Raw genomic sequence first — 23,915 nt, forward strand, 5'->3', positions numbered from 1 at the left:
GTTTCACTGTAGTAGTAAACACCCCACAAAAGCTGTGTTTTATAACAGTGAAAGTAGCTATTAATGCAGAGATTTGCAATATGTTGCTTTTATATGCCAAATAATACTCTCTGTGTGTATATGTGTGTGTGCATATATGTATGTATTGAAGACATTAATGCATGAATGGTTTTGTAAATAGTGGCCTGGATTTCAGTCTTATTTTCACTTGCCTTTCTCTGCTGTGAATGTGGTAGCTATTCCTGACTTAGACTTGTAAATAATAGGAGAATAATGCTACCTGTGTATTAGACATACAGATAACTTCTATACAAAGCTTATCATGTGCCATAATGGTGTCAAAATTATCAGTGAAGATGTAATCATCTCTCCATATCACCCAGTTCAATTTGTATTGAAGTGTTTGGAAGGCCAACTTGTTTCATTAAATACCAGCTAGTTCAAAAGCTGAAGCTGACTTGTATCATCAATGCCATTACCAACTTTAGGACCTTCTAATGATCCTGAAATACTTTAGAAATTTGGACATTTCTTCCCAATTATATCCTTGCACATGCATCAGATAATACATTTTGTGACCACATAATAGTATATGCCCCTTCACATTAAATGACCAAAACACAAACAGTTGTGACATAATCAGTTGTAACTCGACATCACTATTATGACTTCATGGAGAGAATCAATACTCTGGACAGTTTTACTTTTTTTTTTTTGGTAGAAATACAAGTCTATCTGTTAAGAAAAAGTGGCAGGAGAGGAAAACAAAAATAAATATAAAGCTTCCATTCAGGTTCTGTGAATGTTGTATTCTCTATATCCTGGCATATGCTAAGCTTTTAAATAAGTGTTTCTGAAGTACCTTACAACAGTTTAGCTCCATCTGCCATCCAGTTTTTGCAATAAAAGTGGCCAGCCTGATCATCTTCCATCTCATGAGGCAAGGCAAACTCCTTCAGGCAAAATTTATTGTAAGAAGCAAATTCCTTAAGTCAAATGGGCCAAATTACTTGGCAATTTTGTCAACAAGCTAAGTATATACTGTTTTTTTTATCGTTTAGACGAAACATTTAGTTGCAGCTAAAACATAAACCCACCTGAATCAAATTTTCCACGTATGAAAACAAGGAAATCTGGAAAGTGACGCTATTTTAGGCTAATTGCATTTTGTTGGGTTTCGGGGGAGCGCTACATAGTAGCAACTGTGGGAAAACCACTAAATAGTTCTCTGTTTGAACCATCTGTCACGAAGATGGGACATATGTTCGCTTTGTTTATTCAGGAGCCAAGTGGAAGCCGATACACTCAGCTCGGCTCCGGCCGAGGGCTGGCCCGCGCCGAGCACCGTGGGGATCCGAGCACGGCGGGGATGCGCCCCCCGCGGGTCCCGCCTCCCCCGGCCGGCCGAACGCAGCCTGCGCCGGGCGGCGCTTCCTCCGCGCGGCTCCGCAGGCGCGGGGCCGTGCCCCAAGGAGGGCTGCGGGGCAGAGACGGGCGGTCCCCCCCGCAGCCCCTCGGGGTAGCAGCGGGACGCCGCGGGCTTCCCCCTCGGGCGGCGGGGCCGGCAGGGGGAGGCCGTGGCCGCCGAGCCCCAGTGGAGGGTGGGGGCGTGCGGCAAGCGGGGTCATCATACCGGGCGCGGGCAGCGGCACTCGCCCTGCCGCCTCTTCCCGCAGCTCGGTCAGTTGGCGGCGGCTTCCGCTCGGAAACGCTCCCGCTGTGCTGAGCGCCCCTGGGGCGCCGTGCCCGGGGTGCTCCTGGAGCTGCGGCCGCTCCGCTCCGGTCGGCGGAACCGGAGTAGCCGCCCCCGCCGGCGCTCCGCGCCTCCCGCTGAGCTTCTTTCCCCCCCCACATCCGCCCAATTTCCCCTGTCAAACTTTCCCAGCCGCTGCCGGCAGCGCGGCACCTGCCCTCGCCGCGCCCCGACCCCGCGGCGCAGACAAGCGAACCGCGCGAGCTGCGCGGCCCCCCGCGCACGGCCTCCCCGCCCCGGCGCAAGCGAATAAAGTTGCGGATTGGGGGGCGGAACAGGCGAATTCCCCCGGGGAGCTCGGGCAGTCCTGGGGAGTCCCAGCCACGGGCTGCAAGCGGCTGCGGGGCTGTCAGCGGTTCGCCCCGGCTGCGGGGCCGGGCGGGCACCGCGGATCTCGTCGTCGTCCCCCCCCCCCCCCCCCTCGTGTGTGCTCTCGGTCCCTCCCTGGGAACAGGCGCTGCCCACCCAAGGAGGCGACCGGCGTCCTGCCCCGCTCCCGCTTGCTCACTCGCACACATATACCCGTGCGTGCGCCTCTCTCGCTCCCTCGCTGAAGTCAGTGGTTGTGTTTTCAGGTTGCTCAGACCTGAAATCTAAGGGAAAAAGCTCAGCGTTTGCATCGCTGCTTCTGCCGCTGGTGGTGGTAGCGGAGAAAAGGAGAGAGGGTTTGTGGTTTTTTTTTCCCCTCTTGAAATCAATGGATCTGAACTTGGAGTCTTTGGACCTCGGCGGTTTTGGAATATCTACATGCTGATCCTCTTTGTTGTGTCACATCAGCTCGTTTGGGGAAACCATCTGAAGACGGCAAGATGTTTCTCGCTATCTTGTACTTCGCTTTGCCCTTAGTGGGTAAGTTGCCAGCATCTGATTTCTCTCTGTACATAGCTTCATAAAGCAAAGCATAGGGATCGGATGCCTGACGGTTGTCAGTCTATTGTTTAGACAGAACAGTGAAGTTTCCAGTAGTTTTTACAGCTGTGCCTCACATCAGTTAGTCCAGTCTACATTTAAAGCTCTGGGAGATTACAGACTTAGATACTTGCCTGCGTAGCCTCTTATTAAATTGGGTTCTTGCAAGTTACAGGGAAACTTTTCATTTTAATAAAATAAGGCTGCTTGGGGAGGGTGGGGGGGGGGGTGACAAGAGCCAGCTGAAGGATTACATCTTCACCTGAACCTGGCAGCCTGCCCGACTGTGAGTGGTTTGCAGCCCAAACTGGTTTCCTTTCCACAGGAGATGTTTGCGTTTCCATCTGTGTGTGTCTGAGGGAGCGTGACAGGGGGCACAATGGAGAGGAGAGAGTTAATGTAATTTGCTTTGTTCTCCTGCAAAAGCATCATACGTGGAGAGAAATGGAGAGAGGGAGTCATAAATTCTACCTTTATACATGTAGAATAAGCAAAAATGCATACAGCCTTCAAAAAGTGACTGACGCAAAAAGGCTAATATCAATCAGTGAGGATACTTATCTCTCTGAGCGGGTTGTTCGTGGATGTAATTGAAATTACAGCAAAGCTCTTGTGGAAAGTGAGGCTGAATATTTAACCCCTCAGTTAAACTCTTGAATGGGAAGGTTATTTGTTTCACCAAAGTGGATCTAAGGAATAATGAATGCTTGTTTTGTCAGGCATGTTAACCCCTGTGGGTTTTCTCTCCTTTTTGCATTTTCCCATAAATCAACCAGCAGAGTTAAAACATACTGTTTCCTGGACTCCCACAAAAGTGGATCTAAGACCATGAAAACCCCGAGTGCTTTTTCCTGAGGTGCAGCATGAAGCCCGGAGGTTTGCAAGGTGCTGCCCGTGGGGCTGGCTGCCTGTGCTGCGTGAGGAGGTGCCTTGTGCTTCCCAGATGCCTGCCTTGGACCCCTGGTTAAATCAGCCTCACCTCTCAACGAGAGTTTGTTGGTTTGTGTCTCCTCTCTCTAGATGTACTTTTGTCCACAGAAGTGAGCGGGCTGCCTGGAGGGGACCGCCTTGACTGCGTGAAAGCCAGTGATCAGTGTCTCAAGGAGCAGAGCTGTAGTACTAAGTACAGGACACTGAGGCAGTGTGTAGCCGGCAAAGAGAGCAACTTCAGCCGGGCGACAGGCCTGGAGGCAAAGGACGAATGCAAAAGCGCCATGGAAGCTCTCAAGCAGAAATCTCTGTACAACTGCCGCTGTAAGAGGGGCATGAAGAAGGAGAAAAATTGCCTGCGCATTTACTGGAGCATGTACCAGAGCTTACAGGGTATGTTGCAAAACACAAAAACGTTACGCTCCCCTAATGCAGTGTGTGATTTTTGCAGCCCCTCACATCCGCAGCTAGCTACCGCCACTGAGGCTAAACCGAGGGTCTGACACCATAATTCACATTGTGCTCTTCAGCTGCAAACTGAGGACCTTTCATCCGACTCAAGAACAGCTGCTGCTCCGTCTCCTGTTGTTGGGAAATCCACAACAAGGGTTTCCTCCAGGGGACCCAGCTGACCTTTCTAAACCAGAGTCAAAAGATAAGGGCACTAGCAAGTGCAAAAGCTACAAAAACAATCGTTTGGAGACATTTTCCTAATAATATTTAAACTCCTTAATTAGGACTCACCTAACAAGATCACAGGACACTGGAACTAGTGTCTTAGCTCTTTGCTGAAAGTTAAATGTAATATGAAGAGGAGAATTTTTTTAAGGAAAAGTTTATTCTTCCCTTTCCTGTGTTTACTAGCAGTATTCCCTGGGCACGCTGAGGCAGGAGAAAAAGGTTTGTGCTTCCTAGAGCGTGTAGAAGCGCCAGTTAGAAGGGATATGACAGTGATTGACTCGGGACTTCTGTTCTTGATGTCACTACCAAATTTCCCATAGTATGGTGAGAATGGTCAGCTCCTTATATGAGATACATCATTTTTAGGCCTGTTTTGCTCTGGCCCTGGAGTTGAAGATGCACTTTCACTTCAGTGTGGTCCCCATTTAATTTTTTTCTGTAGCTGCTTCAGCAAAAAGGGAAATCATCCCTTTCTGTTCATTTATCCAAACATCAACTGGAATGTTTTAATGAGGTTCTATGTATTTTCATTCTAGCTTTCATAATAAATTACATTACTCTTGGATATGTTCTTTATCATAAAACAGTTTCCCTTCTGACAGCATCTTGTTAGAATTGGTTTTTTCCAAAGATGCTAGGTTTTGGCTGTTATTTGGGCAGCTCTTCTAAAAAAGAGCTCTGCTGTTAGGGTGAATGAAGAGGAACATCCCTGCTGCAGCTTCTCTCCTGCTGGTGTGAGATGGGACAGTCCCTGTGATGTCACTGGCTGTCTCCGCAAATTATGACATTATCTATGGAGAAAGGAGAAAAAAGAACTACTGTCAGGGATAAAAAACTTGCTTCTTTAAGGTGTTTTTATGGATAATGCTTTGGGAAGAAATAGCCAGACAAATTAGAGGGGAGTACCTTCTGCAGTTAGAGAGTAGCTTCATTTCAGAGTAAAAGCAAACAACAGATTCTTATCCTGAGTTCTTGTATTAAAAAAAAAAAATCATCTTTTGTCTTTAGGAAATGACTTGCTTGAAGATTCCCCTTACGAACCAGTTAACAGCAGACTATCAGACATATTCAGGCTAGCACCAATTGTATCAGGTAAGCAGACTTAAAATTCTTGAACTGAAACGTGATTACAATCTGCTGCTTTGTAGTTGAGCTATGGAACTTTCAAGCAATACTCTCTTGTTAATGGCTTTTTAGATTTAGGAAGTTCATGATATAGTTGCACAAGAGAAAATACTAATTGGTTTTGAAATAATAACTAAACCTGAAAGAGTGCTTGGCAGGATGGCAATTTGTATTCTTTTTGAATCATTCCTGACAATAAATGCTAAATTTTCCTGTAGGTGGCAATCTGATTCCCTGCGTTCCTAATTTACAAATCAGTTCCTTTTTGGGAACGTGGTCAGTGCAAGTTACCTCCCATTGACATTAAAGAAGATCAGAAGATAAATCTTTCAAATGTTTGCATAAGAGAAAGCTTTACAGTTTCATACTTTTTCCTTTTAAAAAGAAATTTCAGAATTCAGGCTTGTCTTCTTTTCTGGAACTGCTGCCTGTTTAAAGAGCCTATTCACAACTTCTTTCTAGCTTTTCTCTGAACATTTTTTTGTTGCTGTGTGGCTGTCTTTCAGAACTTGTTTGTAGTAATTTGAATATGTTGCTCAGCAAGTAAACTATGCTGTTTGTTTTCTATCAGCCTAAATTACACTAATTTTTGATCGTATTTTTTGAAACAATGAATTTTGCACATTGACGGGGTTACATGTTGGAATTAATTTTCTTTTTTGGAGTTTCAGCAAGTCTTGTAAGGATACAGTCTGTACTCAGGACCTTTGTTTGTTTAGTTACATAAAAATTGAATGAGCACAGTATAATGTGTAAGTCTGACAGTCTTGAAGCTGTGGTTAACTGACATGCTACAGATAAACATTAGTAGATTGCTCTTCAAAAGAAAGAAGAAAAGACCAGAGAGAGTGGCTTGACCAATTTTCAGAAGTACTTACACTTTTTAGGACCCTAAGTCTCATTAAAAGCCGGGGGACTTAACGTGGTTAAGTATTCGATGGTACAGATTTTCAAAGGCATATAGACACATAAAATGTAGATAACTGCCCATTAGGATTTTGAGAAAGGACTAAGTGATTTAAATAGGCTTTAGATGCCCAGGCAGTTTTAAAAATTCTAAGTGCTTAATGCATCTTTAGGTATCTTAATGCCTTTGAAAATCAGCCTTTTAGTCACTTTTCAAAATGAGACTTGAGATCCAAATCACATACATCTTTTGAAAGCATTATCCTAGTTTGGTGAGCAAGTCTGTTGGAGAAAGAGCAGAGAGCAAAGATTAATTTCTGGAGAATCTTTATTTATTTTATTGTGTATTGCTTAAAAAACCCAACTTAATACAAAACAAAGGCAAAAATCAATGCAGAGGAATTACAGGCTGGTTTCTTAAAGCTTATGATCAGTCTGCTGAGGGCCAAATTCTAACCTACCTTAGCAGTTTTATGATCTCCATAGGAATATCCTATGTACACTCTGCCTTCCTGTTATTCTTTTCGATTCCCCATCTACTTGCAAAGTAATTATCTTTAAATTGTAACTTTATTTTTTTTACCTGTTCTGTGCAAAAATGAAATAAAACATATTTGCCAACAAATGACATCCATCCTACCACAGCCACTTAAGATGCTGGTGGACTGGTTAGGACTCATTCTGTGTTACTAGCGCACCCCAAATTCCTGTTCATTTTGTCAGAAGCTTCAGGTTTACAAGGACTGGAGGCCTAGATTCAGAGGGAGCAACAAACAAAAGTTGTAATACAGTGGAAGACCACCAGTATTTGGAAGTATTGTCAACTGAAAGAAAAAGATTAGAAAAAGCATTTTTCTTATCGTCATGGTTACTACTGCATATTACATTCTTTAAAGCTGCCTAGTATTACAGTTTTTTTTGCAGGGCTTTGCAAATAGCCCAAACAGCAGAACTTGGTAAGATTTTTGTATCTTTATTAAAACAAAACAAAACAAAGCCCTGTACAAGCAGTGTTGGCAGGGGTTTCATAACTGGTGTTCTGCTAATGTCATCATTGCGTTTATAGATGTTGCTGCAGTATTTACTCTCATTAAAGTTACTTGGGTGTAATCACAAGCAGCGATTAACCCTTTCATCTCATAAAGGCCATTCTGTGGTACTGTATGACTCGGTATATATCCAGTGTAATGCTTTTGCCATCTGTTTTATTTATTTTTGAGACAGTATAGAAAATCACAACAATTGTCTTTTATGGTACATAAAAGGGGAAAAACATTGGCTAAGATGACTATTGCGTATGTTGCATAAGTTTTTTGTAGCATACATAAGTCTAAGAAATGGAGGACAGTTTTTAAAAGCAGTTAAAATCGATACTGAAAGATGTTCAAAATTGCATCTTCTATGGAAACAGGATGCCACTTTTTCATTAATTGTTCAAGCATCAACGTGTTGATTTAAAACCAGAATCAGGAATATATTGCTAAACCTGTTACTAAGTTTGTAGTTTCTCTCCAGTTCCCCTTACATCAGTGGAACAAGTGATGCAGTCGTGATATTCAAGTAAAGTTTTTTTAATTTTTTTAAGTGGTCTATGTTATACTGGGACTAGTGGTGTAGTCTAGAACTAGAAGGACAAGCTACGTGTTCTATATAAAATTTAAAACAATGTCCAACAACACAGAAAAGAAAAATCTAAACCCACAAAATTATTTATCGTAGTACTAGCTGTTAACCCCAGGTTATCATATATTTAGATACTAGCAAGCATGAATTTTGCATTTGAATCACTGCTAAATTTGCAAGGAAAGTGTAATTTATTAAAAAATAATAAAATTGATGGTTAAAATAGGAATGTTAAGTGTTTGATTTACTTGTGATGATGTATCCTCAGTATTCAGGGGTCTGATCTTCCTTCTCTTCTGTCTGTGCTTTAAGTTCATAACTCAGCTCCGTCTATAAAGTTAGTCCTCTGACACCTCACATGGCCAAATCCAGGACTGTGAGTCTTCCCAGTTGAAGGACAGGGCTGTCTGGTTTTTTGTTTTGGGCATGTCTAGGTCTGAATTTTCTTTAGAATAACTATGTCTGATGTGGTGCTTCTGCCTCAAGGGTGTGAATTTCTTGCTGGTAGGCAGCTCTTCAAATTACTGAAGACTTGTGTGTGTGTGTTTTTAGAGAATAACAGATTTGGGTTAGTTATTATGATGTAAAGATTTTGCTTAAACAGACATTTTTGCTTAAACCTTAACAACTTCTGAGAGGTGAAAACACTTTAAGGCCATTGACTTCTGTCACAACTACAGTAAATGCAGAATCTGTTGATTGGATTTCAGAGGTGAGTTTCACACCAAATTAAGGATAGATGCTTGAATTAGTCACTTGTTAAAGCTATCTACAGCTTTTTTACTACCTGGGGAACAGCTTGCCTCTTGAATTTGTATTGCATTTGACATTGAGCCTTGCAACTGGAAGATATCTTATTATTTTGGTATCAGCTGACATAGTGTAGTGGTCATCTTGTGTGATATGTTATAAGAAAATATCCTGCATAAAAACTGTAGCATCACAGTACCTGTAGAAATACTTGCAAAATAAATGTTTCTGAAATATCTCATTCATTTAAAAACAAAATGGAGAGCCACTAAAGCTGAATAAAATGCCTTAAGCCGTATCTGTGAAGTGGTGTAAATAGAATACTTAATGTTACAAAGAATTGACTATTTAGATCAGCATATTTAGGATAATATAATGCTCTCCTCACATGGATTCACTTTTAACTTGCCTAGTTAATCACAGGCTTATTATCCCATTGTTCAGCTTTGTGTATCTTCTTTCTTTTACTTCTGTTGTGTTCAGAAATAATCTTAACTGGCTACATAAATATTTCTTAAAACTTGTAGGTTTTGCTGGTTATCTGTGGAGAATTGGTCGGTTACATGCTGCTAGTTACGGCTTGCTTCTAGTTGCTAAAGTGCACGACAGGTAGAAATTCATTATTTTGCCAATATTTCTTTTTAGTGTAGTAAACTGTTTTTGCAAAGTGCCTTTTGTATCATTAACAAAGGAGAGAAAGAAACTGGCTCGTATGATTCTATGTCAAAAGAAGTCTTTCCCAATTGTGCTGTTCTCCTGAGAGGCTGTTTACTTTTTACAAACTTGGGGAATCTTCTGTTGCAGACCGTATCTGGAAGTTTATATTTAGAAAAGGGTATATTTTATGTTTATTATAGTACATTTGTTAATTAAACCCAAGGGTTCAGTAGACAGCACAGCACATAGGGCTTCTTACTGGAGTGTGTCATTTCACATTAGAACATGGGTAGCACAGCACATGAAGTTAGCATGTTTGATTTGCATACTGAATAAACTATAAGCACAAATACAAACAATTATGGTCAGTAAGATGGCCTTTTATTGTATTTCAAAAGTTAAACCTATAAAAAGTTAGCAGTGTTGGAATTCCTAAGGAGTGTTGTGTGCTGCTGGCATTTAAATTAGGCAGTCTCATGTACACTTTGTAGGATTTCATGAAGGTGACTCTCTAGGTTCTCTAAGTTGTTTGGAAAGAAAGAGTGGGTTAGTAGTTTTCTGTTCTTCTCCTGAGTTTTTCAAAATCGTGTAGGCATCCTCAACCATTGGCATTCACAGATCAGAAAGTCAGTGCTGGGAAAGAATGAAGTCCAGTACGGAAAACACGTCCTTCATGATTTAGCAGACTTCTATATGGGGAGACTTCCCTCTCTGCAGCATGAAGCCTGCGCTGAGTATTCTCAACAGCTATCTGAGCCCTCCCCGTTATTTTACCCTTCCCAGGGATGCAGTAGGGACATCACAAAGAATGGACTGCAAGTGTTTCCTTTGGAAAAGCTGCTACCAGCAGAGGCAGGGGAGGAAGGCTGGGGTTTTTCAGTGTGATTTCTCAGGATCCAGAGAAACAGAGCTTCCTTTGTCTATGTGCTTAAGGTCCTTTAGGATCGCTCATACCTTCTCTTTCTGCTACTTCTGTAAAGCAGGGACTGCAGAACTAGAAAATACCATGTCAGAGGGAATTAATTTTGCCCAAACTTTCATAACTCCAAAGTTCTTTTAATCAAGAATTGAATGTTTGCCCATTTGTTTTTGCAGTTCTTGAACAAATGTAAGAGCTGTGTTCTGGGTAGCAGGTCCCCGACACTTTAATTATCATTTACTTCTTTTTTCCAATTTGGTACATTACTTTTCTTTTGTAGAATCCATATATAGCATTTTTTAAATTGTTTATCAAAAAGATAAGTTAGACTCTCTGTCCTAGCCAACAGATTTACTGCTTTTTCCTTTTGGGGTTTGTGGCATGTAAATTAGTGGCTTCTCCCGTGAATTAATACTGTATGACATCCCCAATTCCTACAGCCTGAGGCCTCTAATCCTGGGCCTATTCCTAAATCTGTGGATGTTTCAAATGCTACATACTTTTCTAATTTAACACTATGTCTTTTTCCGACATTTCTGTAAGAATATTTGAGCAATTTAATTTACATTAATTAAATGTAAATTAATACAAAATATTAAAAATGGTGATTTCTCTTGACTATTTACAATGTTCTTATTAGCTCTTACCTTCCATATTGTTGCATTTTATTTAAAAAAAAAGAGATCCTCCATGTTAGTTACCTTGCACGTTCACCTGATTTCATAAACAATAAACCAGATCTTATTAAGTTAATATGGGTCTTGCAATTGGATTTTGTTCCCATCGAAGTAAGCATAACACATCAAAACCTTTTTACTTGCATTCTGTTTCCTGTTGTAATTTTTTGGCTTAGTTCTGGTTTTCTAATGTGAGGTTGAGACTTTTGTGAGCAGAAAAGTAAAAATATATTGTTAATTTTGCCTACACTAGAATGTGACATGCACAACTATACTTTCCTTTATGAGGTAATACAGTAAAGTAGTAGTCCTTGAACCAATACATAATATTATTTTTACAGTTATAAATCAAGACTAAATCTTCTTTTCTCAGTGAGAATTTGTGGCCTTTTGCCTCTTGCAAGACAAGACCCAGACAACACAGGCATCTAGTTTAGCTGCATTTAACAAAATGAAAATAGTTTGACAAAAATAATTCTAATATGAGCATGTACAATGTTTGTGTTCTTTGACATTTTTGCCTGCAGATTTTCTTTGCAGAGACAACTAGGCTGGCTTCCAGTCAGATAACTTGTTATCAAGGGTGCATAGATACTAGTTGCTGATTTCCACTTCTGCATTTTCATAATCAGATTAGACTTCACACAAAAGAAAATCACTTTGGTGACTGTTGGCTTGCAGGAGCTCTTTGAATTTCCTGTTTTCTACATTTCTTGAAGCTAGGTCTGATTATGAAAGGGGAATTAAGTACCTTGCTGAAGTAACTGATTGACTAGCTTGTAAAGGCAGTGACTACGCACTTTAACTTAAGCAAGAATATGAACAGGCCTTGAAACCCCAAATAGGAATATGTAAATGTGCTCAGCTTAGTCCACATTTCTTTCCTTGGTGAGATTATTGGAACTTTTTTGCTAATTTCTTTGAAGATCTGTAAAACAGAAGAAAAGGTCTTTGTTCCTCAAGTATTTAAAATGCACAGCTTTGAGCAAATGTAGAGTTTCTGTCTGTGCCACTGGTCTAGGCAGGCTTTGTCAACCTGTTTCAACATGGGAAACGACGAAATCCATTCCGTGGAAAGAGGAAGCATCTGATGATGCAACACAGAGCATTTATGCATGCGTCTCCTTGAGTGCTGGGAGTAGTAAGAGAGAATATTTAGGAGGCTTGAAGGAAACTCAAAGGAGAGCAGGATTCTCCTGAAACAACAAAGGAAGATGTTGGGAGATGGCTAGTTGAATAAGCATGGCCAGACATTTTGCTTACCATGTATAATGTATACAGTGAAACGCGCCTTTTCTTTGTCTAGAATAGCATCTTTGGAGAGTGGAATTGCATCCCTTTAATCTGTACTTTTGCAGGAAAGCCTCAATTATAGTGTGGTGGGCCGGGTATCAAATGAGCAAATGTGTATGTGTTTTTGAGCAGCAAATTGTATATTTCCCATTACAGGCCAGCTTTATGGTTTGTGTAAGTGCCATGCTAGTTCCTCTGAAGTAGGAGCAAAAGCACACGGGTACTGCTAGCGGTATTGGTGGGATTACGTGGTGAGATCAGGTACTTAATAGTCACTGAGAAGGGAAGCAGAATCTGGTTACCGCCATTTCAAGGACATGGTGAGCCAGAACAAGCATGTGCTGCCATGTGACCTTAGAAAGGCAGAACGCGCCAGGAAGTTCCCAATTTTGTCAGGTATCTGCAGCCTCTGCTGTGTTGCAAGGGTAAGCGGTTGGACACAACGAGCCTGCTAATGGGGCTGCTGAAGGCATGACATGGCAGGAGTGAGAAAAAGCCTGTGGTTCATGTGGCATAGCTTCAATGCAGTGCTGAGCATACTGATGGGAATACTGTGGTGATAAGTGGTGTAAGGGCTGGTGCAGAAGAGAAGCCTGTGCTGAGCAGGCATATTTCTATGGCAGTCTTCCTCAGAGGGCTCCTGAAGTGCGTTGTCTATAAGCTGTGTCCCTGGTGAAATGCAGAGAACAATGCCCTAAAGAGCAGCACCCTGCAGCTTTCTGTCTCTTGATGGCACAGCAAGGTGCAGTTTATGGCAGGTGATTTGCACTCAGGGTCTTTACATTTTTAAAAAATGTAAAACTTTATTTTTATAACCCTATTTGTATTTGACTCTCAGGGATAACTTTGACAGTGTTGGAAGAGCCAGTGGTATCTGTCTGGAGCTGACAGTATGTTAAAAATGCTGAGTAAAATGCCTGCGTGATGAAATAAGAATTTCTGGATTATTTGTGATAAGTATCCAACATTTCTTATTTTAAGCTGTACATTATATTTTTTTAACCTTTAGGAAGGAACATGTTTACAGCTTTGCTTTTTAGAAATGTGACCATTTTTTGTTTATGAAAACTAATTCTGTAATTTATCTTCTTTTTTTTGGCATTATTTTTATATTCTTACATTTTCTGTGGATGAAACTAATGCAGCAATAATGCTGTCAGTATAGTTAGGGCATTAACACAAGTTATTTTTGGAATAGTTCTTTAGTTACTATGATGCTTTGACAATTTTCATAAATGTCAGGCTATTGTCCTGTACAATCTGCACTCAGCCTGAAATTTAACATGAGAGATGCATGACACAAAGTGTAATGGCATAGAGATAGCTCTTCCTGCATAGAAATTTGCAGAAATGATGGGTTGTAAAGAGAGTTGAAGATATCAAACAATTTGAGTAGGAACCTATAAATAAAGATGAATTTCTGCATTCACTGGTTATACAATTTTATCACTGTCTGGTGTCCATAAAATGCATCTTCCCATTAAAGTTTTGTCATGCAGCTGATGAGGTTCAGAAGTGTTAAAAGCTTCCACTCTCTTACTTTTAAATTCTGCACCCTAAATTCAGTGCTAAAGCTCAGTTCAGCCAACCCAGAAATCACCGTCTCCCTGTTCCTCCTCTGCAGGAGACAGTAGCTGATGCTCCCCAGTCCCACAGCCTCCAGCCCACTGCTGATGTTTCTTACGTTTAGCCCTGCCACTCAGGCTAGCTCTAACCACTGTCACTTTCTTGAGCTAATAACCACAATTCATTCCTGCCTTGACATACCTTTTCCGTACTGCCATGTCTTCTTTGATTGTTGACTTTGCTCCCTCTAAACCATAACTCCTCCACCAAATTCCCACTGGCTGTAGGGCTTTGGTGGTTTCTTCCTCTGTCACTACAGCATGGAGTGGCTCCGCTTTCCACCTCAGCTACTCGTTTCTCAGAAATCTGACCACAGTTTTTACCTTTCCTTTTTCTGACAGGCTTGTCTTTGCACTCCTGTCTGATGCCTTTGCTTTGTGGTCTGCCTCAGCCCTCCACCCTGCTCTCCCTTTCTCCGTTGCCCCAACATCTCCCTGTCTTCCCTTGTTTGGTATATCTGGTGAGGCAACATCTTTGCTGTTCCTTGAAAGCTTCCCTTCCCTTAAACTCCGCTTTTCCTAGCGTTCCCAAATTGTTCACTCACCTTCCCTGTAAAGAGTTTGAGATGTGGCCTAATAAAAGGAATTGTTCCTGAGTAATGGAACTAATAAAGCCTGGTTTCCTGCCAGAGTACTCCATCTCCTGAATGCCCCTGCTTTCTGCACAGACAGAGCTCCTATCTGCTCTCCCCATGCTGTGACCTCTCCACATGTACTCCCTTGTCACTTCACCAATCCTTAATGCTGTCCCATGTCTCTTGTCTCTGTGGGGCAGCACGTGCTGTGGCAGGCTCGGTCTTACACACATACTAAAGGACTGCATGGGTGGGCGGGCACCTGCTCCCTCTTGGAATGAGTCAGAGCCAGAGACGTGCCTGCCTTGTCCTCAGCAGGCAGGTCTATGTGGGTCTAAAACCTGCAGTTTTTCATAAGATTTGTAAGAACTTCCTATTCATTCCTCTGTCAAATTTGTTTGAGTATGTCCTGTGCGTTTAAAAAAATCTCTGGGAGGGGTGTGGAGAAGATAGAGGAGACTAATATTCAATTTACCTACATTTCCTTGAAAAATTAGGATTAAGAAAAGCAAATATCGCTCTTGTCATATCGCTGAGCATTAGACTGTGCCATATCATATTCTAGTCTCAAACATCTAGTGTGTTGTGCAAGTGATATAAATAAACATGCAATGGACTTGAAACATGCAGACAATTAAGTGCAGTTGATGGCTGACAGTTGTATTAGATAATTGAGCATCTCAGGATTCTCAAAATGGGAAATAATTCATGCATTTAGGTTAGTTGGCATGAAGATTATTTATTCAGATTTAGAAATGAAACAAGAAAGAAAGGACCCATCCAAAAGCTGTTGGATATGAACATATATATTGCATTTGACTATTTGGATACCACAGTGTATTTACAAATGACACTGCACTTTTTAGAGTCATCTTTTTCATGCGGAATATTTTTAGGAATAAGGATAAAGTTTTGCTGATGTTTGTTGTGATAAGGTCATAAACAAAATTAAGAAAGACGATACTAGCAGTTAGTAGTAGTTTCAAAGAATTCATGTCCAAATACCCGGACTTCCCCAGGCTTGCCACTTGCAAATAGAGAGGAATGTATTCTGCACAGCAGTGGCTTTGCATTAATGAATGCTTAAGCAGCAGATTAAAATGTCTGTTTAAAAAAATAGGTTAGGATTATATAATAACAAAAGTCTGGGATACTAATAACAGTGAAGATAATTTTATTGAGCAGATTAAGTGCAATTAGATCTCAGCTACAGAATATTTAAATACAATACCAGATCAAAACCCAGTCTCTGCAGCTTTACTTACTTTCCTTCACACCTACAGGATCAGCACCTGACAGCAAAGTAAATTATAATTTTTATTGTTATTCATTTTATATTGCCATAGGAATGTACATCATGTTATCCATTAGGACCCAGACAAACAAGTTTTTTTTCCACATACACAGTCATGTAACAAGACATGATTGAAGACAGCGAGGTGTCTGCACTATTTGAAATTCTATTAGAAATTGATAAATTTGCTTGTCAAGATTTCTTTAAAGGATTGCATAGATAAGAACTGCCTATAGTATTCTCATATGAAAAGTAATGAAAATTACAGCTTTACAATAAACCCATATAGACTGAGAAATTGTGTCAGTTCTTTCTCTCATAATCTATTTACTTAATTTTAGTCTCCTGAATAGTGAAATGGAGACACAGACTTGCAGCAGTTGATAACACTTATGACCTGATGAAGTAAACTGCTTTGATCCTTTGAGAGGTCAAATTGTGTGTGTTTCGAAGCAAACATTCCCCAAGGCTGCTGATGCGCGAGCTGTCTCTTCCCCTTGCCAAATATCCCACCTTCACAATAGAAAATTAAAGAAGACTTGCAAAGAAATGTGGTGTGTTAGTGTATTTAATCTTGTCTATAAATTGGTGTGAGAAGTGTTGAAGACAGGACTTGGTGTTTGGGTATGGTTTTTTTTTTAAATTTTTGCACAGTTTAAAAATATCTGGACAAGTCTCTTCTGGATTGGGTAGAAAGTGAAGGTATTAACTGTAACTGTACTAATGTATTGGGAGAAAGGCATACAATGTTTTATAATTTAGTAAATAGAGAATTATTTGTATCTGACTTGGAGCTTCATTTAACTTTTCAATACATTTCTGCTGTATAGCTAAAAATATCTTATCTTCATGCCCTTGACCTTTCTCTAAGAGCTGTGGGAAGATTAAAAAGCATAAATGAGAATAAATTTAGAGTAAGCCTATTTGAAGAAAAATGGTACCAAATGCGTTAGCTATCCGCAAAATGGTATTAATTTGTCAATCCTACAACATGTCCAGTCTGGCAGAGCTGAGCAAAGCAACCCGCTACTAGAGCAGAGCTCTAGTAGTAGTAGTTCATCTAGTAGAAGGTAGTTCATTTTTCATTGCCCACTTGGTCCTTCCCCTCCTTGCGGAAGCTGCCAGCAAAGGTGCCAATTATAACGATGATGTCTGTAGCTCAGATATCTATCCCATAACATACCTCTTTTGCCCCAGCTTGTTCCATGTAGTTCACTGTGCAGCTGTATAAATACTTTTGGTCGTTACCCTCTTGGACTGTGGTTGACCTAGCAACTAAAAGGTGAGGTTGTCAATATATCAAAGACATCGTTAATGGCATAACCACAGTCATAAACAGTGAATAATTGTGATGCTTGAGCTTTATTTATTCATTCAAAAATGTGTTGGTATCTAGGCATCTTTGACGTTATAGGGATACTTCTGAAAACAGATGACTTTTAGTGATATCCACTGCAAGCAGCCACTCTGTAGTGATCTTAATTCTCTACTTTAAATTATTGACTTAACAAGACAGAGAATGGTTGCACTTCTGAAGCTGTCATCTTTAAGGCTTAGGTACTCCATTGCTGTACAGTACTTATAGAGTCTGATACTAGCTTTCATTTATGTTAATTGCACGTACGTTTATAAATTCCTCAGATTATTAAAAAGAGAGTTATCTCCTTCCTGATACATTCAGACAAGGATTTAAATGTTGCAAACTTTCAGTCCTGCTTTAAAGAGAAAATATCACCATAAAAATCTTTCAGATATCAATACTTTGTGAAGCTAAAAAAACCAAGAAACGTTATTCTATTTTGCCTTTCAAAATTGTATTTGTAACATTGCAACTTTACATACTAATTTTTATCATTATTTTAAATTAATTCGGTGATTTAAATATGTATTTAGTTCTACACAACAGACATCATAAAACTAAAGTCATACCTAAAAGAAAAAATATCTAAAAAAGAATATCTAGGACACTAACAGGAGGCAAAAGAAATTGAATTCATAAATGGCAATGTTTTCTCTAAAGCTGTTCTCAGTAGGATCTTCAGAAAAAAAGCACAGATTTCTGTGATGCAGGCAGTATGCAATATCTGGTCTAGACAGTGAAGAGAAATATAATTTACAAGTTACAGGATGAATTATTTTGTCACAAAAAGAATAAAATAAAGCCAATAGTAAGCTCCCCTTGAGCAGTAATATGTGCTAATTGAAGGACTCAGGATTGCTTTGTAAGAGTCAATATTCAAGCTTGTAGAATACTTAAAGTGACTAGTTTCTGTCTTTAGCCAGAATGAGAAATACAATAAATGATTCTGGACCTGGACTGTGGTGAGAAGAGCTACTTCCCACTGCAGCTATCAGAACGGGAGATGTGTAAACCACTCGTAACAGATAGCTCCTCTATCTACGGAGCAGGTTGTACTACTTCTACAGCAAAGAGTGGCGCTGATAGATGAGGGTGACAATTCATAATGTTCCTGAGCCTGAATGCCACATGTTGAACAAGATCAGAGTCTCAAGGAGCATGTCATAGAGAATTAAGGTTTATTACTTATCCTTCGTTGTGGTTTTCAGAATTTTAAAAGGATTTATAATATTTGAAATATGTTTAAGCTCAGAAAACCTTGGTATTTCAGAGTAATACTTTACAAATCATGTTTTGCTGAGATAGCAGCTCAGTGCAGTGGTCTAATTCTGGGTAATGACTTTTTGTTGTGTGACATGATACAGTAACAGAAAATTATTTTAATAAAAATCTAGAAATTACTGTGCATATTAGGAATAATTTGTTATACTCTATAACACAAAAACTAGAAACGTTTTTTAAAGATGTTAACTTCTCAGATGTGTATTATTAGTGTGCAGTAAATATATTATTTTGAACTATTTATTTTTAAAGAGTGGCAAAAGTATTAAAATACATCTCTAAATCACTCTACAGCTATTTGGAGACAAGGTTTTGGCTAGCTGCCCAAAATACCATGTAGTAGGTATTTGGGAAGATGAGAAGGTTTCTCTGAGGTATTTTTACCACTGGGGGACTCCTGCTGTTCACATTTCTTCTGTACAGTCTGGAGTACCCCAGATTTGCTTTAAATGATTGACTTTGCCCGAAAGGTGGAGGGTGCACTGGTGTTGGAAGAGGTGCAGCCAGCCTATTTGTTATAGAAGATCATGTTAATTTTAATTAGTGTTTTTATCTATTTCACATTATAACACCCAAATGTTAACCCAGGTGGTTTCCCTTTACATCTAGCGCTAGCACGAGAAGCTGCTCGGTTTGTAGAAGATGTGGCTGAGTTCATCCTTTTGACTGTTTTATCCTTAGTTGTTTTAAGACTTGAGTGAATGTGTGCTGGCAGGCCTCTAGCTTTTTTTTGTATTAAATGTAAAAGCTGAGCTAATGTATATTTGGCAGACACAAGCACTTGGAGGTCAGGAAACTTATGACTTTAGCTTTTTTCTTTTGTACAATTCCTTTCTAACACAGGCTTGAAATTACATTCAAACACTCCTTTTCCAGTATGTGATATGAATCAATGTTGTACCAGTGCCTAAGATCACCTTTGCTGATGTACTTAAAATCTGACTAATACTTATATTAAAGGGAGAGTTAAGGTACAAACACATCTCTAATTCTGGGCCTGTCTGACTGGAAAGTTTCTTTTCATAAATCATTCAACAGCAGGTTTACTGAAAGGAAGGTTAGAAGGCTCATTTGTATAAACTTCCAGACCTTTCCCCCAAAATAGCTCTTTTCTATTGAGAAAAAAAGCAGTTATCCTGATTTCCTGACTCTGTGAGTGTCATTCGGTGAGACTGCATTTTTCTTCCTGCTAGGAGTTTTCAAAACCTTTACGGGTGGTATCAGAAGGGCTGCCAGTTTGTGCCATAGTGCTCTTTAGAAAGGACTGTACAGAAGAGATGCGTCTGTACGTACCTGTTCATACAGCTGAACAACAGCTTGCAATTTGTAAAGAGCCGAACCTTCCTGTTTGTAATACAATGTGGTGTCCTTAAACCATAGGGTATTAGGTCAGCATGTTTTTAAAGACACCAGCAGTGTAAGGCCAAGTATTCTCAAAGCAGTATTTGTTGCTGTTGGATTGCAAGCTACATCGCAGTTTATTCCCTTGTACTAATTCTTCTGTCTGTACCTGTTGCATCACAGTGAAGTGAGTTCAAGGGTGTTAGTTGGTAGGGAACAAGTATGCAGAAGTCCTATCTTTCATCTGGCTTTCAGAGCCTATTTATTTTATCAAAATTCATAAAGGGAATTGTACTTCAGATAGACAATCACGCCACTGTTTTATTTAATAAAACAAACAAGGAAGAACCAAGCTGCTTTTGCTTCTTAAGGAAAATCTGTCTTTTGTTGTTTAGAGAATGTATCCTGTGATGACTGTCATACAGCATTAATTTTTATGCTGTACTTAGAATTTAAATACTTGAATTTCTGGCAGTTTCTTTTCTTCATTGGTGACAAGTAAATGTTGAATAATAAATTGAAATATAATTTTTTAAAAAGTAACATCTGAAATGAGGCAGACTAGTTGAAGGGAAGAAGGTAACAGTTTGCGTGCAAATAAACAAAGAGTTTGTCAAACTCTAAATTGAAGAGCTTCAGGTAGTGTAAAAGACATATTTAAACAGAAAATCCTCTGATCATTTCCACTCTAATGTGTATCAAAAAGCTACTCCACTAAGTACCAAAACTTGAGAATTGGCAACATTTTCCTGGAGGAGAACGTGTATTGCCTCTGTTCAGTGATGGAGAGCAAGAGATGACCGGTTTGCTTTCTAATGTGGTAGAATTCCATAAAGTCTGGTATTACATTATATTCCAATATGATCAATCCTAGTGTGTAATGAAGCATAAACATTATTCTATTTGTTGCTGTTTTCACTGGTTGTCAGTTGGTCGCTATGGGAAACTTAGAGATATGTTACAGAGAAATTTGGTTGTATGGAGACCAGTCAAATTGCAGCAGCCATTTTGCAAGCAACATAATAGTTCTTGATACTTGCATGTTTAAACCTGTTTATTTCATCAGGTCACGTTGTTCTTTGAAGGATATGTTGCAGTAATTATAGTAGTATGCCAATTACTTCTTTTAATTACAGATTTTTTTAAAATGCATGGGTTAGATCAGCTCCTGTGAAATTAGCTTCTTGTTGTTTTTCCATTCATGTATGGAGGAAACACTGGGGCAAAATACATTTGTATGATTTTGTCCCTTCATCTGGAAAGATTTTTTTTTTAATCTGGAGAACCCATATTTGTAGCATTAAATTATGACAAATATTTATTGTAGAATATATTTTATAGTTAACTGCAGAAGAGTGTTTTCTTTTGCTTATGGTCACAGGATAGCCATCTACATAATATTATCATGGTCTTGTTACGAGTACTGTAGGCCCTCAGCTACCACTGAGTCTCCAGTTGTTTTCTATCAGAATTGGATCAAAATCTGGTTTACTAAATCAGATTTTTAGTCCCTCCTTGGGCAAAATTTTTGTTAAGATCAAATGAAGCTTTCCCAAGCAAGCTGCAGAATAACCCCTGTCAACATGATGTTTCTCTGTGTATTCTAGATTGCAAATGTACCTCGGCTCTGCGACCTGGAGGTATTTTGATTAATTGCATGTTTTGGAACTCCGTATGTGTGTTGTGTCTGCTTTATTCACACATGAAAGGGACACAGCTATTACCTTCCCTCAAAGTTATGTGAGGAAAGAGGATTGTGTTTACCCTTTATGCTATATTTCTAAGCTCCATAATATTTTAAAAAATATTTTTCATATCTTTAGTCTAATTCTACATAGTATTTTTCATTAGTCATAAAAAATATGGGTTAAAAGCTCTCAGATGTTTTATGTATGCTTTCATGCAGTTGCCTCTGACAGATAATCCTAGAGATCTCTTCCACAGAACAGGACTTGTTCTTTATAATTATTCTTATATTATGACTACTGCTTCTTTGCTTTGAGCAATCTGATAAGACTATATCATGCAGAGTCCGGAAAATTCCTTCCAAGCACAGGAGATTTTCCATGTGGGCAGCTCTTGAAATTAAAGATCTGTAATTATTTACAATGCATAGGATGTTCCGTACCCTCTCTTACATTGAAAAAGTTCATCTGATGGTAACACATGTGTGTCACTGTTCAGTACTTTACTTCTTGATCTTCTATCTCATAGTGCTGAAAGTTCTTAAAGACCCTTTTAGTGACAAAATAGTTTTTTGTGGAGCACTTTAATGTCCTGTTTGTGATGCTCGTCATGCATCTTGTGTGTATTTTAAGCACTGCTGTGATCATCGTCTGACTCTTAAAATTGATATTCACTTCAGGAGAGCAAGCAGGCTTTAGACAGTTACGGTATAAAAGCTATATGCCTTGCTCTATCAGGAACAAATAGTACTGAGACCTTGTATGAAATTAATTCATAAAGATGGTGCCTGCATTTTATGGAACAGAATTGGTGGCCTTATGTTTTTCCCTTAAACCTCATGCTACAGATGGAGAGGATTATTTATGTGGAAAACTCAGTTTATAGCTCAGCAATCAGATAGCAGCTGTATTTTCCTCCATTGCCAGATCCTCAGCAACATCTTGTCCTGTTTGTAAAGCCATCTAGTTTATGAAAGTTAGAAGGCTCCCAAACAGAACAAGCTGCTCCTATTTGTAAAGTATACAGCTGCTAGATCCAGAGCTGATGCTCTGGGATACCAGTATTCCCATCTTTGTTTAATTGATAATGTTGGCACTTTTCATGCTACACACTGAAAAGACTCCAGCTTAGCAGTCACTCTTGCCTGGCTTGATGCTGGCATGCACCCAAAGAAAAATAAGATAGCTTTCCTACAGCTGCTTCAGTTCTTCGAGATGCTTTAGTCAGTTGAAGTACGCTGCTAACAAAATATTTGAATTACAAGGAAAGGGAGAGAGAGTAACTACTGCTCCACCTTTTATCTCTCTGTGTAGAGGGACTGAAAGTTAGAGGTCACAGATGCAGCAATACACAGTACTGGGTCCCACAGTCAGACAGCTGAGGTGCTTGCCTACTGTCAATATGTTGTAGTGCTGCCCCATTGACTACAGTATTGCAAAAATCACAGATGTTTGTCAGACAATTATTATTTTTGATATGTTAAAGCAAATTTGGGTATATTTGTCACAAATACACTTTTTAAGTACCTCAAATTTCCAGTATATAAATGCTATTTATAATATATTTCTCTTTGATACTGGTCATTTTTGTCAGAATAAAACTTGTATTCATCATTTAAAAAGAGGTTGTATAAAACTTTGATAATTTTTCAATGTTTGATTTAAATTACAAAGTTCAATAAGCTTTCTTTGCCCAGCTTATCTGTAGAAAATATGTGCTTTATAAATACCCAGTGCACCAATATTTAAAAGGCCATGTGTTATCTGAGAAAACTCATGCAGAGAATCAACAGCTCTACCATAGGAATCAATCAGCATAGTACTGCAAACAAGGGACCTTTTGTACCTCTACAAGTGCAGAACAGCATGAATTTTACAACTGCTGAGTGTACTCCTAAGTTAATTACCATTTAGAGTCTAAATAAAATAATTCTCTATAAAAAATTGTGTTAAAAAAAATTAATGGCATATAGCATCCTATTTATTATTTATTCAACTATAGTGTGGCCAGCAGGACCATGGCAGTGATCGTCCCCCTGTACTCGGCACTGGTGAGGCCGCACCTCGAGTGCTGTGTTCAGTTTTGTGCCCCTCACTACAAGAAGGACATTGAGGGGCTGGAGCGTGTCCACAGAAGGGCAACGAAGCTGGTGAAGGGTCTGGAGCACAAGTCTGATGAGGAGCAGCTGAGGGACCTGGGGTTGTTTAGCCTGGAGAAAAGGAGGCTGAAGGGACACCTGATCGCTCTCTGCAACTACCTGAAAGGAGGGTGTAGCCAGGTGGGGGTTGGTGTCTTCTCCCAGGTAACAAGTGATAGGATGAGAGGAAATGTCCTCGAGTTGTGCCAGGGGAGGTTTAGATTGGATATTAGGAAAAATTTCTTCACGGAAAAGGTCAAGCATTGGAACAGGCTGCCCAGGGAAGTGGTTGAGTCACCATCCCTGCAGGTATTTAAAAGATGTGTGCTTAGGGACATGGTTTAGTGGTGGACTTGGCAGTGCTAGGTTAACAATTTGACTTGATGATCTTAA

The 23,915-nt window shown here is 39.6% G+C and overlaps 1 protein-coding gene across 2 annotated transcripts in view; it reads left to right on the top strand.

Annotated features, from left to right (window-relative positions):
* The first annotated feature begins 1,665 nt into the window (after positions 1-1,665).
* GFRA1 (GDNF family receptor alpha 1) overlaps positions 1,666-23,915 on the top strand; it is a 152,867-nt gene continuing 130,617 nt past the window's right edge. The window contains exons 1-3 of one of the 2 annotated variants that reach the window (XM_054832596.1): positions 1,666-2,602; positions 3,701-3,985; positions 5,282-5,365. In XM_054832596.1, coding sequence (XP_054688571.1) covers positions 2,563-2,602; positions 3,701-3,985; positions 5,282-5,365 — 409 coding nt within the window. In that variant the 5' untranslated portion in view covers positions 1,666-2,562. Of the gene's footprint in view, positions 2,603-3,682; positions 3,986-5,281; positions 5,366-23,915 lie in introns of both variants that reach the window. The other variant, XM_054832595.1, reaches the window with a different exon arrangement.

The sequence above is a fragment of the Grus americana genome, chromosome 7 (genome assembly GCF_028858705.1).
Source record: "Grus americana isolate bGruAme1 chromosome 7, bGruAme1.mat, whole genome shotgun sequence".
NCBI lineage: Eukaryota > Metazoa > Chordata > Aves > Gruiformes > Gruidae > Grus > Grus americana.